At 44.8% G+C, this 12,374-nt stretch overlaps 1 protein-coding gene across 1 annotated transcript; it reads right to left on the reverse strand.

Annotated features, from left to right (window-relative positions):
• Positions 1–578: 578 nt before the first annotated feature.
• On the reverse strand, positions 579–11,651 carry LOC141271856 (gastrula zinc finger protein XlCGF66.1-like). The gene is made up of 6 exons (XM_073682052.1): positions 11,245–11,651; positions 2,422–2,576; positions 2,168–2,292; positions 1,859–2,038; positions 1,654–1,777; positions 579–1,572 (listed from the first exon to the last, which is right to left on the reverse strand). The coding sequence occupies exons 3-6, from the start codon at positions 2,231–2,233 to the stop codon at positions 1,370–1,372; spliced, it is 573 nt and encodes a 190-aa protein (XP_073538153.1). The 5' UTR covers positions 2,234–2,292; positions 2,422–2,576; positions 11,245–11,651; the 3' UTR covers positions 579–1,369.
• Positions 11,652–12,374: the final 723 nt, after the last annotated feature.

Raw genomic sequence — 12,374 nt, forward strand, 5'->3', positions numbered from 1 at the left:
CAGAGCAGTTCTCTCAGTGATCGGGAAGGACAATGTCTCAGCATTTTCCTCCGTCACAAGAAGTGGTCTCCAAGAAACCAAGAAGAGGGATGAGGGGGGGCCATACATACCAGGATGAGGGATGAAGGGAGGCCATACATACCAGGAGCTGCGCTGCAGGTACAGCGTGCGCGCTATTAAGGAAAATTAATATTCACTGCTCCCCACCCATGGGGAACATTCATTTTCTTTTAGTAGCGGGCACAGTGTAGGCTGCAGCAGGCGGCTGCTGCCACTTGTGCCCCGCACCTCCGCCGCTGCCCCCCCACATCAACAGTATAAAATATATATATATATATATATATATATATATATATATATATATATATATATATATATATATATATATACACATACATACACAGTACAGACCAAAGGTTTGGACACACCTTCTCATTTAAAGATTTTTCTGTATTTTCTTGCTATGAAAATTGTACATTCACACTGAAGGCATCAAAACTATGAATTAACACATGTGGAATTATATACTTAACAAAAAAGTGTGAAACAACTGTAAATATGTCTTATATCCTAGGTTCTTCAAAGTAGCCACCTTTTGCTTTGATGACTGCTTTGCACACTCTTGGCATACTCTTGATGAGCTTCAAGAGGTAGTCACCGGAAATGGTTTTCACTTCACAGGTGTGCCCTGTCAGGTTTAAAAAGTGGGATTTCTTGCCTTATAAATGGGGTTGGGACCATCAGCTGTGTTGTGCAGAAGTCTGGTGGATACACAGCTGATAGTCCTACTGAATAGACTGTTAGAATTTGGGCATCTTCAAATTCCAGGAGGAAGGTGGATCCTCCAGGTTGTAAGCTCTATAGAAGAAAAGCTTTCAATGTCCAAAGTAACAGTTTTGAGTGAAGTAACATGCAGTGGTCTAGCGGCAAAATGGTGATCACACAATTGTGATATGGCCGGATAACATCACCGATAATGCAGTGAAAGCTGATGACTCAGAAAAATCTGGGACTTCTCTGCATTTAGTCGTTACCACCCCCTGGGTAGTCATATGTAGGAGTCTTCTCTTTACACCGCTCATCACCCCTCACATATGTTTCTGTAGTATTAATATGTGTCAGATCTTTAACCTGAAACATATATTGCAAAAGTCCAGACCGACGGAGAAGTCACATCTATGATCAGCTCTAATCCTGCCATCTCCATCGTTCTCATTACAAAAGTATAAAACATATAATACTAGAGGATAAAATAAGACTGAACACAAGACCTTCACAGCCGTCTACACATTATGACACCTTCTCTCCATCTACTAATAGATTGTAAGCTTGCGAGCAGGGCCCTCTTGGTATCTGTTGAATTATGCGTTTACTCAGTTACTGTATATCTATATTGTCTGTACATGTCGCCTCTTAAATGTAAAGTGCTGTGAAAAATGTTGGCGCTATAGAAAAATTTATTTTTACAATAGTACTGATGATCCTGAGGAACATTGGGATTTTCTTGTTTACAGTCCCGTGGAAGAAGAAACCGGGAACATCGCTCTCGTGTTGTCCTCTTACTGGATTGAACTGGAGGAAACACATACAGAGACTAAATTCATTCTTTACATACAGATAATTATAAGCTGTGTGTATTAAGTCCTGTATTACCTGGTGATGTGAGGGACTGGGGAACCTCCATCATGACGTCCATGTGCAGATCTTTGTGTCCTTCTAAATACTCCCACTCCTCCATGGAGAAATAGACGGTGACATCCTGACACCTTATAGGAACCTGACACATACAATGGTACTGTCATCCCCGATCCCTTCATAGCATTATGTCATAATGTTCCAGCATTCCCAGCAGTGTCACCTTTCCGGTCAGCAGCTCAATCATCTTGTAGGGTAGTTCTAGGATCTTCTGGTCATTGATGTCCTCATGTATCAGGGGGTGAGGTAGAGGCACAGTGATTGGGCTCAAGATTCTTCCCCATCCCTCAGATACAGGGGGCTGACAGCTTTCACTAGAGGTCTTCTTCACTACTGTGTAATCCTGGTTATGGAGAGACACATTAATAAATCTCACTACAGACATTTCCAGAGTCCTCACCTCTCCAGTTCTGTCCATCTGTTATTCCCATAGATAAGAATGATGTAATGTGACGTCATCAGAATCTCTCACCTCTCCAGTAAGCCGGAAGAGGATCTCTAGGGTGAGGTGTAATATCCTCTCCGCCATCTTCTCCATCCCTCAGACACAGAGGCCTGACAGCGCTCACTAGAGGTCTTCTTCACTACTGTGTAATCCTGGTTATGGAGAGACACATTAATAAATCTCACTACAGACATTTCCAGAGTCCTCACCTCTCCAGTTCTCTCCATCTGTTATTCCCATAGATAAGAATGATGCAATGTGTCGTCATCAGAATCTCTCACCTCTCCAGTAAGCCGGAAGAGGATCTCTAGAGTAAGGTGTAATATTTTCTCCCCCATCTTGTCGCTATCTTGTTCCTTTCCATCCTTGATGGGTAAATCAGGAAACTTCTCTTATATAGAAGATCTCCAATGAGAGGATCTAATATTGTAGGAATCTGAATAGTGAGAAGATGAGGCAATGTAACATCATAAAGAATCCAGTATAATAATACAATTATTGGAGATAATAAGGGCAAACATATCAGACGATAGAACGTGTACATGTTTTATTCTCTCTTGTCTCGCATGGAATGGAAAATAAATTGAATTGCTGACTAAGACGTCTCCTCTATGCTCCCAATCACTGGCTATGTTGGACACGACTTCGGCAACTGATTGGATGTAGGAATCACAAGTTCTTTGGGACAGACAAGGAATTAGAGACTGATGGGGAACCCAAGCAGCGGTGGTATTTTTATTATTTTACAACATTCTGTTTAAGTAAACTCATAAGGCTCCCATACAAATTAGACTAAAGTCGGCTGGAATTGCAGATGATGTCAGAAGCTTAACCCTTTGCTCTTCCTGAAGATAAGCCTCCACTAGAGGAGTTGGCCAAGAGCTCTCTCATAGAGGCCACAGGAAAGCCAAGCCGAGTAGAATGGTCATGTGTATGGAAGAGTCGGGAGAGATAGTCGTCAGCATGATTGTTTGGCCAACAGTTATCTCATGCGTATGGGGCCATTAGTATTACTCTGACAGGAAGGGATAAAACACCGCACTACAGTAGTACAGTGCATCACCGAAACAATCAGAAGCTTGTATGTTGTATGATCGCACTAATGAAGTTTGTTGAAAAAAGTCTAAAAGAGATTTTAAGTGAAAAATAATGGTGGTGTTACATGGAGCAGGGCGCCCCAGCACATTGCATGAATGTGATGGTCCTGGCTAGGTGTGTGGACTTTTTCTGTGAGGGTGTTACGCCCATGCAGGCCGCATATAACTGATGCTGTTGGTTTGCCTGAACCAGATGTTTCACAGTTCAATGAGGCAGAGCACCATTCAAAAATATAATTTTTACTGAACTTTAACTTGTGGAAGGTTATATGCAGTATATAGTGAGTACATACTGTATCTTCTCAAACATTTTGTTGATCATGCTTAATATTTTTCTCACACAAATTCAATCACTTTTTTTCAGTTACTCTTCCTCGTTTCTGTTCCTGATCACGCTATCTCCATCTCCTTTCTCATTTGGGTCACCCATGTAATGTGGCACAGATCACATTGGATCTTAGGTGCTTTCTCTATGCACACTGGGTCCTTTCTGCAGTTCTAACAGGAAACGGTCTCTTTCCCTTCAGCTTGGTCCCTCCAATTCTGGGCTGGTCCTAAACATTAACTCTAACTGTCCCTGTCAACTACCTTTTGCTGGGCAGAATAAGGGTATGTGCACACGATCAGGAGCCGCTGTGGGCTTGACGCTGCGTGCTTATGCAACGTCAAACCCGCAGCGGCCAGATGTTACAGAATAGTGAATGTAATTTGTAGAAATCCTCTGCCCACTATGTGTCTCCGTGCACCTGCGGAAACTGACATGCGGCGCATCTTTCAGACCCGCAACATGTCAATTTCTCTTGCGGAGTCGCTAGTCTCTACAAGAGAAATCTGATCAGTACAATGTATTGAATGCGGTGTGTGAGGATCTGCCCACTTACTAAAGACTATGAGACTTTCCCATTACGGAGCACTGGTTCCGTCAATATTATTATTATGTTTTATTAGTGATTTACTTGTTATGCTTTATATAGTTCTGCTTGCTTGTCAGTATGTGCACTAGATTCACTTGTAAAATGTCCAGCATTCCACTAATCTCATCTGTATCTCAGGAGTCTCTAACCATTGTTCAAACAGGGAATAATCTCATTGTGTGAGTGTTGATTGTAGACACAGTGGAGCCATCACCACAGGGGGCCTCTCAGATGAAGGCTCCTGGAATATTCTTCATTGTTTCAGCTAACAGTAAATGCTTAAGGGGAAGGGTGTCATCCCATCTGACCTTGGAGGGGGCTGAGCCCAGAGAGGGAGAAGGGACATGTTTGAGTTGGGAGTTGGTGGAAGGACGCTGAAGGGATATGATCTATGGCTGTGGACGCGGAGCTGATGGATAGCTTACGGCGTGTTGGAGAAGAGTTATCTACTAAGCTGGATAAACGTGCTTCAGTTGTGGATATGTCGTTTGGATTTAAACTTTATTGAAGGACTGCTGCTACTGGATATTTGTGCTTCCATCGTTTTATCTGTCGTCTGGAGGATCGTGGACTGTGACTACAGACTATACTGGCTGGAGATGCTAAATCTGTGGGCCAACCAAAAGTTGGGAGACAGTGAGTATGGCCTGATAAAAAGCCAGTGGAACTACTGATCCAGGTTGAGAACTTAAGGACTGAGAGAACTGTATTTTGGCCATTTACTTGGAATTGCTGAATTACCACGGATGTCATTAATAAAATATTGTTGCATCGTTAACTTGCCTGTGTGATTACTTACAACCCACAATCTCAGATTCTTACAAATTGTGGCAGTGTATTGAATGTGGTGAATCCAAATGGTTCAATGAAGACATGCGGATTCACCTGCATTCATATAACGCAGTGCTTTGGACGCTGCATAAAGTATGCAGCGTCCAAGGCACTGCCCGGATTGTGTGCACATACCCTAAAGCTTCATCATTAACAATGCAAGACGAATGTAGAAAACACTGGGACTTTTTTAGTTTCAGAATCAAAGCTTTTCAGTGTTATAAAAAAATGCATTAATAACGCTGCTTCAAATCTGCAACAAAAACTCATCAAATAATTCAGAAAGCACATAAATAAATGCAGTAAAAATGCAATAACCTGAGAAGATGGTTATTGTGTAGTTCGGTGCAGACACCTGCAGAAAACCTGCAGCATTTACGCCACACGTGAACACGGCCTTACAGATGTGATTGGCAAGTTGTCTTGCAGAGAATCTGGAGCTCGTATAGTGAAGCTCCATATGAAGGATGACGCGGCTGCGTGATGTGCAGCATGTGATGGGTTTGGAGCGGCTGCTTGGCGCGACGCGGCCGAAGCCAAGATGGCAGCCTGCATGGTCACCCAGAAGTTTCAGAGGGGCGAGCTAGTCCGGGGGAGGGGTTCCCCGCCAGGGAACCTATCCAGAGCCACGTAGAGGGTCTGGTGACCCGATGGTACCGAGCAGTGGCCAATTAAAAAAAAATGTTGGCTCCACTGCTGGGATGCTTCCCAGCTCTTCACGTGACATTCCACGATGAGCCATTGCGAGCAGTAGCAACAAGATCAGCTGCTGCGTGGGGAACCCGACGAATCAGTGGTCCAGTGCCGCCCTCGTTCTAATGGAGGGAGCGACCGTTCCACATGAAGGCATGGATCTACGAGGTCCAGAAAGACAGGTTCAAGCAGGAGGAAGATTTATGCCGCACCGAGCAAGAACCCTCCGGCTGAGAAAGATCCTTCAACAAACCCGGTACCGTATGTCTGAGCAAAGGGTAAGTGATCTTTGTGAAAGTTCACTTGGTGATTGTCCCTTCTCCTTGTTTAATTTTACAGGGAAAGAAGTGTACAAAATCCAAGCACAAGGAGTGTGCCTTATGTAAAATCCCCCTGCCAGACCCTTGCCTTAAAAAACTCTGTAGATCATGTATTGATCATACTGTAGCAGAAGAGACCACCAATTTCTCCTCAGGATTAAGATCCTTGATCAAGGAAGAGATAGGCAAGGCCCCTTTTCCAAAAAAAAACTAGGACAGCAGAGAAGGGTACCTTCTTCAGTATTCGAAGGCTCCTCAGTTCCTATTGATCCTGAGAATTCGGATGATTCTTCCCTTTCTGCATCCTCTTCAGATAGCGACTCAGGTCGTCACTGTTTGTTTTTCCCTGAACGAAGTTAACGCCCTGGTCAAAGCCGTCCATACCACAATGGGTGGACTCGAAGACAGAGAAATCTGTTGAGGATAGAATGTTTGGGGGTCTAGACCAGAAGAAGTGCTTTCCCTTAAATAGTAAAATTCAAGGGTTAATCCAGAAAAAGTGGAAGAAGCCAGAAAGAAAAGGCTCTCTTTCACCTTCATTTAAGAGGAAGTATACTTTTGATGAAGCATCATGCTCCTCTTGGTCCAAAGTCCCTAAACCAGATGTGGCCATAACCAAAGCCTCCAGAAAATCATCTCTACCCTTCGACGACATGGGGGCGTTAAAGGATCCGCTTGACAGAAGGGCGGATACCTTTTCTAAAAGGCACATTGGAGACTTAAGCGGGTGCCTTAAAAGCCTGCAGTGGCAGCTACCTGCACTTCCAGGAGTCTAATGATTTTGCTGGAGCAGTTAGAATCACAGTTAAAGGAGGGAGTAGCAAGAAGTCAAAACTTGCCTCAATTCCCCTTGTTCAGGGTGCTGCAGCCTTTCTTGCTGATGCATCAGCGGACTCTGTAAGATTAGCAGCAAGATTGACCGCCCTCTCAAATGCTGCACGTTTAGCCCTATGGTTAAAGTGTTGGCCGGGGGACATTCAGGCCAGGTCCAGGTCATGTTCCATCCCTTGCAAGGGAGAATATCTGTTCGGTCCTACAATGGATGAGCTACTAGAGAAGGCAGGAGACTCTAAAAAAGGGTTTCCATCAGTATCTATGCCTAGTTACAAACGGTCATTTCGGAAAAAGAAGTTTATCCGCAGTAGACCAGCGAAGGACCAGGACAAGTACGAGGAGTGCAAGCCGAGAGGTAGAGGACTGCTGTTCGGATCCTCCTCTCAGGGAGCCCAAAAGTCAGGGCAATGACGTTTAGCCCAGGTGTGGAGAAGGCTCTCCTCCCTTTTCCCAGCCTGGGAGCGTATCACTGCGAGCAGATGGATTCTCGGTCTGGTGAAATCGGGACTGAAGTTAGAATTTTCTTCTCTACCCCGAGGTGGATTTATGGTTACTCCCTCTCGCTCCTCTCCAGAGCAGCAGCTTTTCCTGCAGCAGGAGGTTCATGACTTAATTGCAAAGTCAGTCCTGGCAGAGGTTCCAGTAACAGAAAGAGGTCAGGGGTTTTACTCCCCTCTCTTCCTGGTGTCCAAACCAGATGGCTCCTTCAGGACTATAGTCAATCTGAAGACCCTGAATAAATACCTTAAGGTGTATACCTTTTAAAATGAAAATGCTAAAAACAGCATCAAAAATTTCTCTTTCCTGGTTCTTATATGGCAGTCTAGGATCTCAAAGATGCGTACTACCATGTACCCATTCATACGGATTTCAAAAAGTACTTGAGGGTGGAGGTGAATATCGGAGGTGTAATTAAACACTTCCAGTACACATCCCTTCCCTTTGGGCTTGCCATAGCACCCAGGGTTTCACTAAAGTGATGGCAGAGGCTATGGCTCATGTTAGAGAAAAGGACATTCTCATCATCCCCTATCTGGACGATTTCCTGGTAGTTGGGAGTTCCTTCCATGATTGAGAACATCATTTGAAGGAAGTAATGGCGACCTTACAAAGCTTGGGTTGGTTGTTAAATCTACAAAAATCTAAGCTAGTTCCTTCAAAGGTCCAGCAATTCCTGGGAGTCATGCTAGATTCAAACAAGCAAGAATCTTACCTACCGCCTCAAAAGATTAGAACGATTCAGCATCAAGTGAAGAAAGCCATGTCCCCTCTATGTCACTTAGGAGTGCCATATCCCTTTTGGGTACCTTTTTACATCCTGTTTCCCCGCAGTCTTATGGGCTCAATTCCACGCTACAGTTGGATGTGTTATATAATGAGTCAGTTCTAGGGGGCAGCTGGAAGGTAAATTTACAATATGCCCCCTGCTCAACACAGTCCCTGGAATGGTGGTTGGATGACCGAAACGTGTCCAGGGGGGGTTCCCTAGGGGGTGAGCCCCTCCCGGGTGTTAGTCACTGATGGAAGTCGGATTGGGTAGCCCATCTAGGAGAAGATCTGGTTCAGGGGGTTTGGTCAGAGGAAGAGAAAAAAATTCTCCTCTAATGCCAAAGAGATATTGGCGATTGATAAAGCAATAAACAAATTCCTTGTATCCTTGCAGGGCCGAGACGTCAAGGTGTTCTCGGACAACCATGTAGCCGTGGCCTATATAAACCACCAAGGGGTAACCCGATCAAAATCTCTAATGAAAGTGGCAGACAAGCTGTTGCAGAAGGCAGAAATACATCTAATCTGCCTTACATATAAAAGGAAGCGAAAACACCAAGACAGATTTCCTAAGCTGCAGTACCTTGAGGGAGAATGGGTATTAGGTTCACCACTGGAAGACCCCACATCTGGGCCATCTGAAAAAAGAGTTGTTGACTTATTTGTCACCAGACAAAATCGAAAAGTAAGAGATATCTGCTTCTGAATCCCAGAGAAGATCCCCTGGTTGTGGACTCTCCTAATTCCATGGACATTCAGTCTAGCTTATGCCTTTCCCCCCATTATCCCTGCTACCAGCAGTCATAAGGAAAATCAGGGCAGACAGAGCATGAATATTTCTCATAGTACCCTTCTGGCCCAAGAGATCCTGATTTGCCTGTCTGAGGGAAATGTTGGTGACAGACCCGTGGATCCTGCCAGAGATCCCGGACCTCCTCTTTCAGGGGCCGATTGTCCACCCTCCAGCTCCAGGATTACATCTGATGGTGTGAAATTTGAAAGGGCATTATTGAAAAGTGTTTTCTTCCAACCTAATAGAAACCCTTTTGTGTAGTAGGAAGCCGGTTACCACATGCATATTATGCTAGAACCTGGCAAAAAATTCTATCTTACTCAGGTGCCAAAGTAGAAGAAGGGGCACCTATAGGAAAGATTTTAGAATTCCTTCAAAAAGGCCTGGAATTGGGCTTGACTACTAGTATACTGAAGGTTCAGGTCTCAGCATTAGGCGCCTTGTTTTCCTGTGATCTGGCAGGAAACTACTGGATCTCACGATTTATTAAGGCATCATTTAGATCTAGGCCTGTTGTTGTAAAATCTAAACGGGCACTTTGGGACTTGAACCTGGTCCTAAATGCACTGACCAACCCACCTTTTGAACCTTTAGAGTCAGTATCCCTAAAAATGATCTCCCTTAAAACATCACTTCTTATCACATTAACCTCAGCCAGAAGGATAGGCGATATCCAAGCACGGCCCCCCCTTCACTCAAATATTAGAGGATAAAATAATCTTCAAACCAGACCCAGCCTATCTCCCTCAGTGTCAGCTCGTTTTCACAAAACCCAAGAGTTTTTTTTACACTCCTTCTGTACAAACCCTAAAAACCAGAAGGAAACAAAATTACACACATTGGATGTTAGGAGATGCGTTATTAAATATCTTGGAGGGTTACAGAAAAGATGGGTCCCTTTTCTTATATTACCAGGGGGTTAGGAAAGGGTATAGGGCCTCAAAATCCACTTTTGACAGGTGGATAAGAGATCATTCTTGCCTATTCATCAACCGGCGGTGAGGAAATACCAGAAAGCCCATTCTACTCGGGCAGTGGCGATCTCATGGGCGGAGAAGACAGACGTCTCCATATAGGAAATATGTAAGGCTGCTACCTGGTCCTCTACTTCTACTTTTTACACGCACTATAGGTTAGATATGTGTGTCTCTACCGATCTCGCCTTTGGGAGAAGGGTGCTCCAAGCTGTGGTCCCTCCCTAGAAATTTCCTCTCTGTAATTCTCTTGTGGTGCTGTCATGGGTGAACGAATAAAGTCTTTAGTTACTACGCGTCTCCCCCCTCCTCCTTTTTTCCGTGTCTCCCCCCACTTTCTGTACTTTCTTTTTCTTGATGGTTCTCTATGGCTTTTTTCTGCACCATCCTAGGAAGTGTGTTATGGGGCCGCCCAGGTTCCCTTCCTTCTGACCGGTTGCCTTTTTTTTTTTCTCTCTAGTCTCTTGTCAACCTCCACTGGCTTCTGTTCCAAGGGTGCTGAGTTGTCAGGTAGTCTCGAAAGATAAGGCTTTTATCGCAACTAGATTGCAAATTTTGTTCTGCCTATAGTGTGCTATGACACCATTCCAACCTCCCCCACCCAGCTTGGGGTCAGTGGATGGCAGGGGTTGGAGAATGGGATTTGTGTCCCCTCAAGTTGTTTTCACAGTGTTTATTTTCTTGGGCTCCTGTGTGTGTTTGCACTGCTGCAGGCCCCCTTGCTGCCTCTTTTCTCTTGTCTTGGTACTATTTATTTTGTCGACAAACATCCAGACAGAAGTCCCAGGTTACTTCTGTCACCATTGCCATTTGAGGACACAGCGTGGTTTCATAGCTCCTGAACCTTTGCTGGTTAGCAATAGGCGCCCTCCTGGTAACTCGGATACAAAAGGTTTTTGTTTTCATTGGCCCTAATGTCCAACATGACTTAATTCTACTTATTGATTTGTAAAGTTCATTGTTATGCATTTGTATGTATAAATATATTTAGATATGTCTCCTTTGTGTTATACAAATAATTCTGTGTTTTAATGAAACTTTTTGAGAACTATGGGCTGAATTTTCATTTCTATAATTATAAATCTTGGTGTGATATTAGTGAAGAGTAACTGCAGGTGGATTTGTATCAGGGCTGTAAGGCAGCGCTTGTCATTATCCTGGGGGATACTCGCTTCGCTGCGTCAATCAACTCACACGTGCAATGTTTTTCCGTTTTTCTCAACTCAGCAGTTTATTGCCTCATCATAAACCGCCGTTCACACAGAAAATGTCAAACAAGCCCAAGTGGCAGACAGGCCCACTTGGTTCTAGTTACAGCCTTCCGCAAGGTAATAATAAAGCAATGTCCATGTAAATGTCCAGAACACAAAGAGTATTACCTTTGCCGGTTTTAGCTGCTTCAGTCCGCCACCACTGTGGCTCTAAGGCTTGACCACACGTGGTCTCCAGCCCTCCTCCCGTCCAAGGCCATTGGCATCTCTCACACTCTCAGATCCAGGCTCTGCCCTCAAGGACGCTTGTGTGGCACTCCGAGGCTTACTGGCATCCCCCACACTCTCACAGGGATCCAGACTTCACCTCCACCGGAGTCCACCAGGCCTCACACGAGCGGTGTTCCCCCCATACACACAGGGAACAGCCTCGTATCTCTCACACGGTGCCCACACAGGAGCTCCCAACACACAGGGTTTATATATATTGCAGCACACGCACACACCCACAGATAGAACCTTAACTGATGTCACAGTCATGTGTCCACACCCTCTGTGTGCATAAGGACCTGTGTGATGTCACAGTCATGTGACCAGTCAGTTAAAGGGGAAGGTACATGGTCATTCAAAACACACTGAACCATTAAAGGGATGTCTGCTACATCACAGGGCATGTTCACACATTGCAATTTGTTGGGGAAACGATCTGCAGCAAAATAATTTATTTTGTCTTCAGCAGCAACCTTTAAAAAAAAAAAGTACTTGCTTATGCGACTTGGCTTTCTATGTGGCCCCTGCATCCTGATTAGTCATCCAGGTCATAAATGGGGCAGAACATTTTTTGACAGATATATTTTTTTTGTTAAGAGGCATACATTTCTTTTCGCTGAGGGTCTGACGCGTGTCCATGGGCAAAAAACACTGACATGTTAGGAATTTGCTGTACAGTTAGCGCTGTTCTCAAGCCACCGCCGGGTGCTGAATGCTGCCCTCATCATTGTCCCCTGCTTGCGCTTATAATCCTTATACTTACCTGTCTGAAGATGTCCCTTGCTGTAATCCACCTGACCGCTCACGCCGAGGAACCGGGGAAATTGATTTGCCCCAGCGAGCGAGCACCGGAGCTGCTCTGAACAAAGTGAGTGACTGGACACCGCTTGGTGAGCTCAGCGGAGGTCTGGGGCACGATCGCTGCAGCGAGTCATTCTCCCCGGCTCCTTGGCGTGAGTGGCCAGGTGACTTACAGCGGGGAACATCTTTGGACAGGTGCATATAAAGATTTTTTTTTAAATGTTATT

The sequence above is a fragment of the Phyllobates terribilis genome, unplaced genomic scaffold (assembly GCF_046119375.1).
Source record: "Phyllobates terribilis strain yellow unplaced genomic scaffold, ASM4611937v1 Scaffold_5__5_contigs__length_657084704, whole genome shotgun sequence".
Classification (NCBI taxonomy): Eukaryota; Metazoa; Chordata; class Amphibia; order Anura; family Dendrobatidae; genus Phyllobates; species Phyllobates terribilis.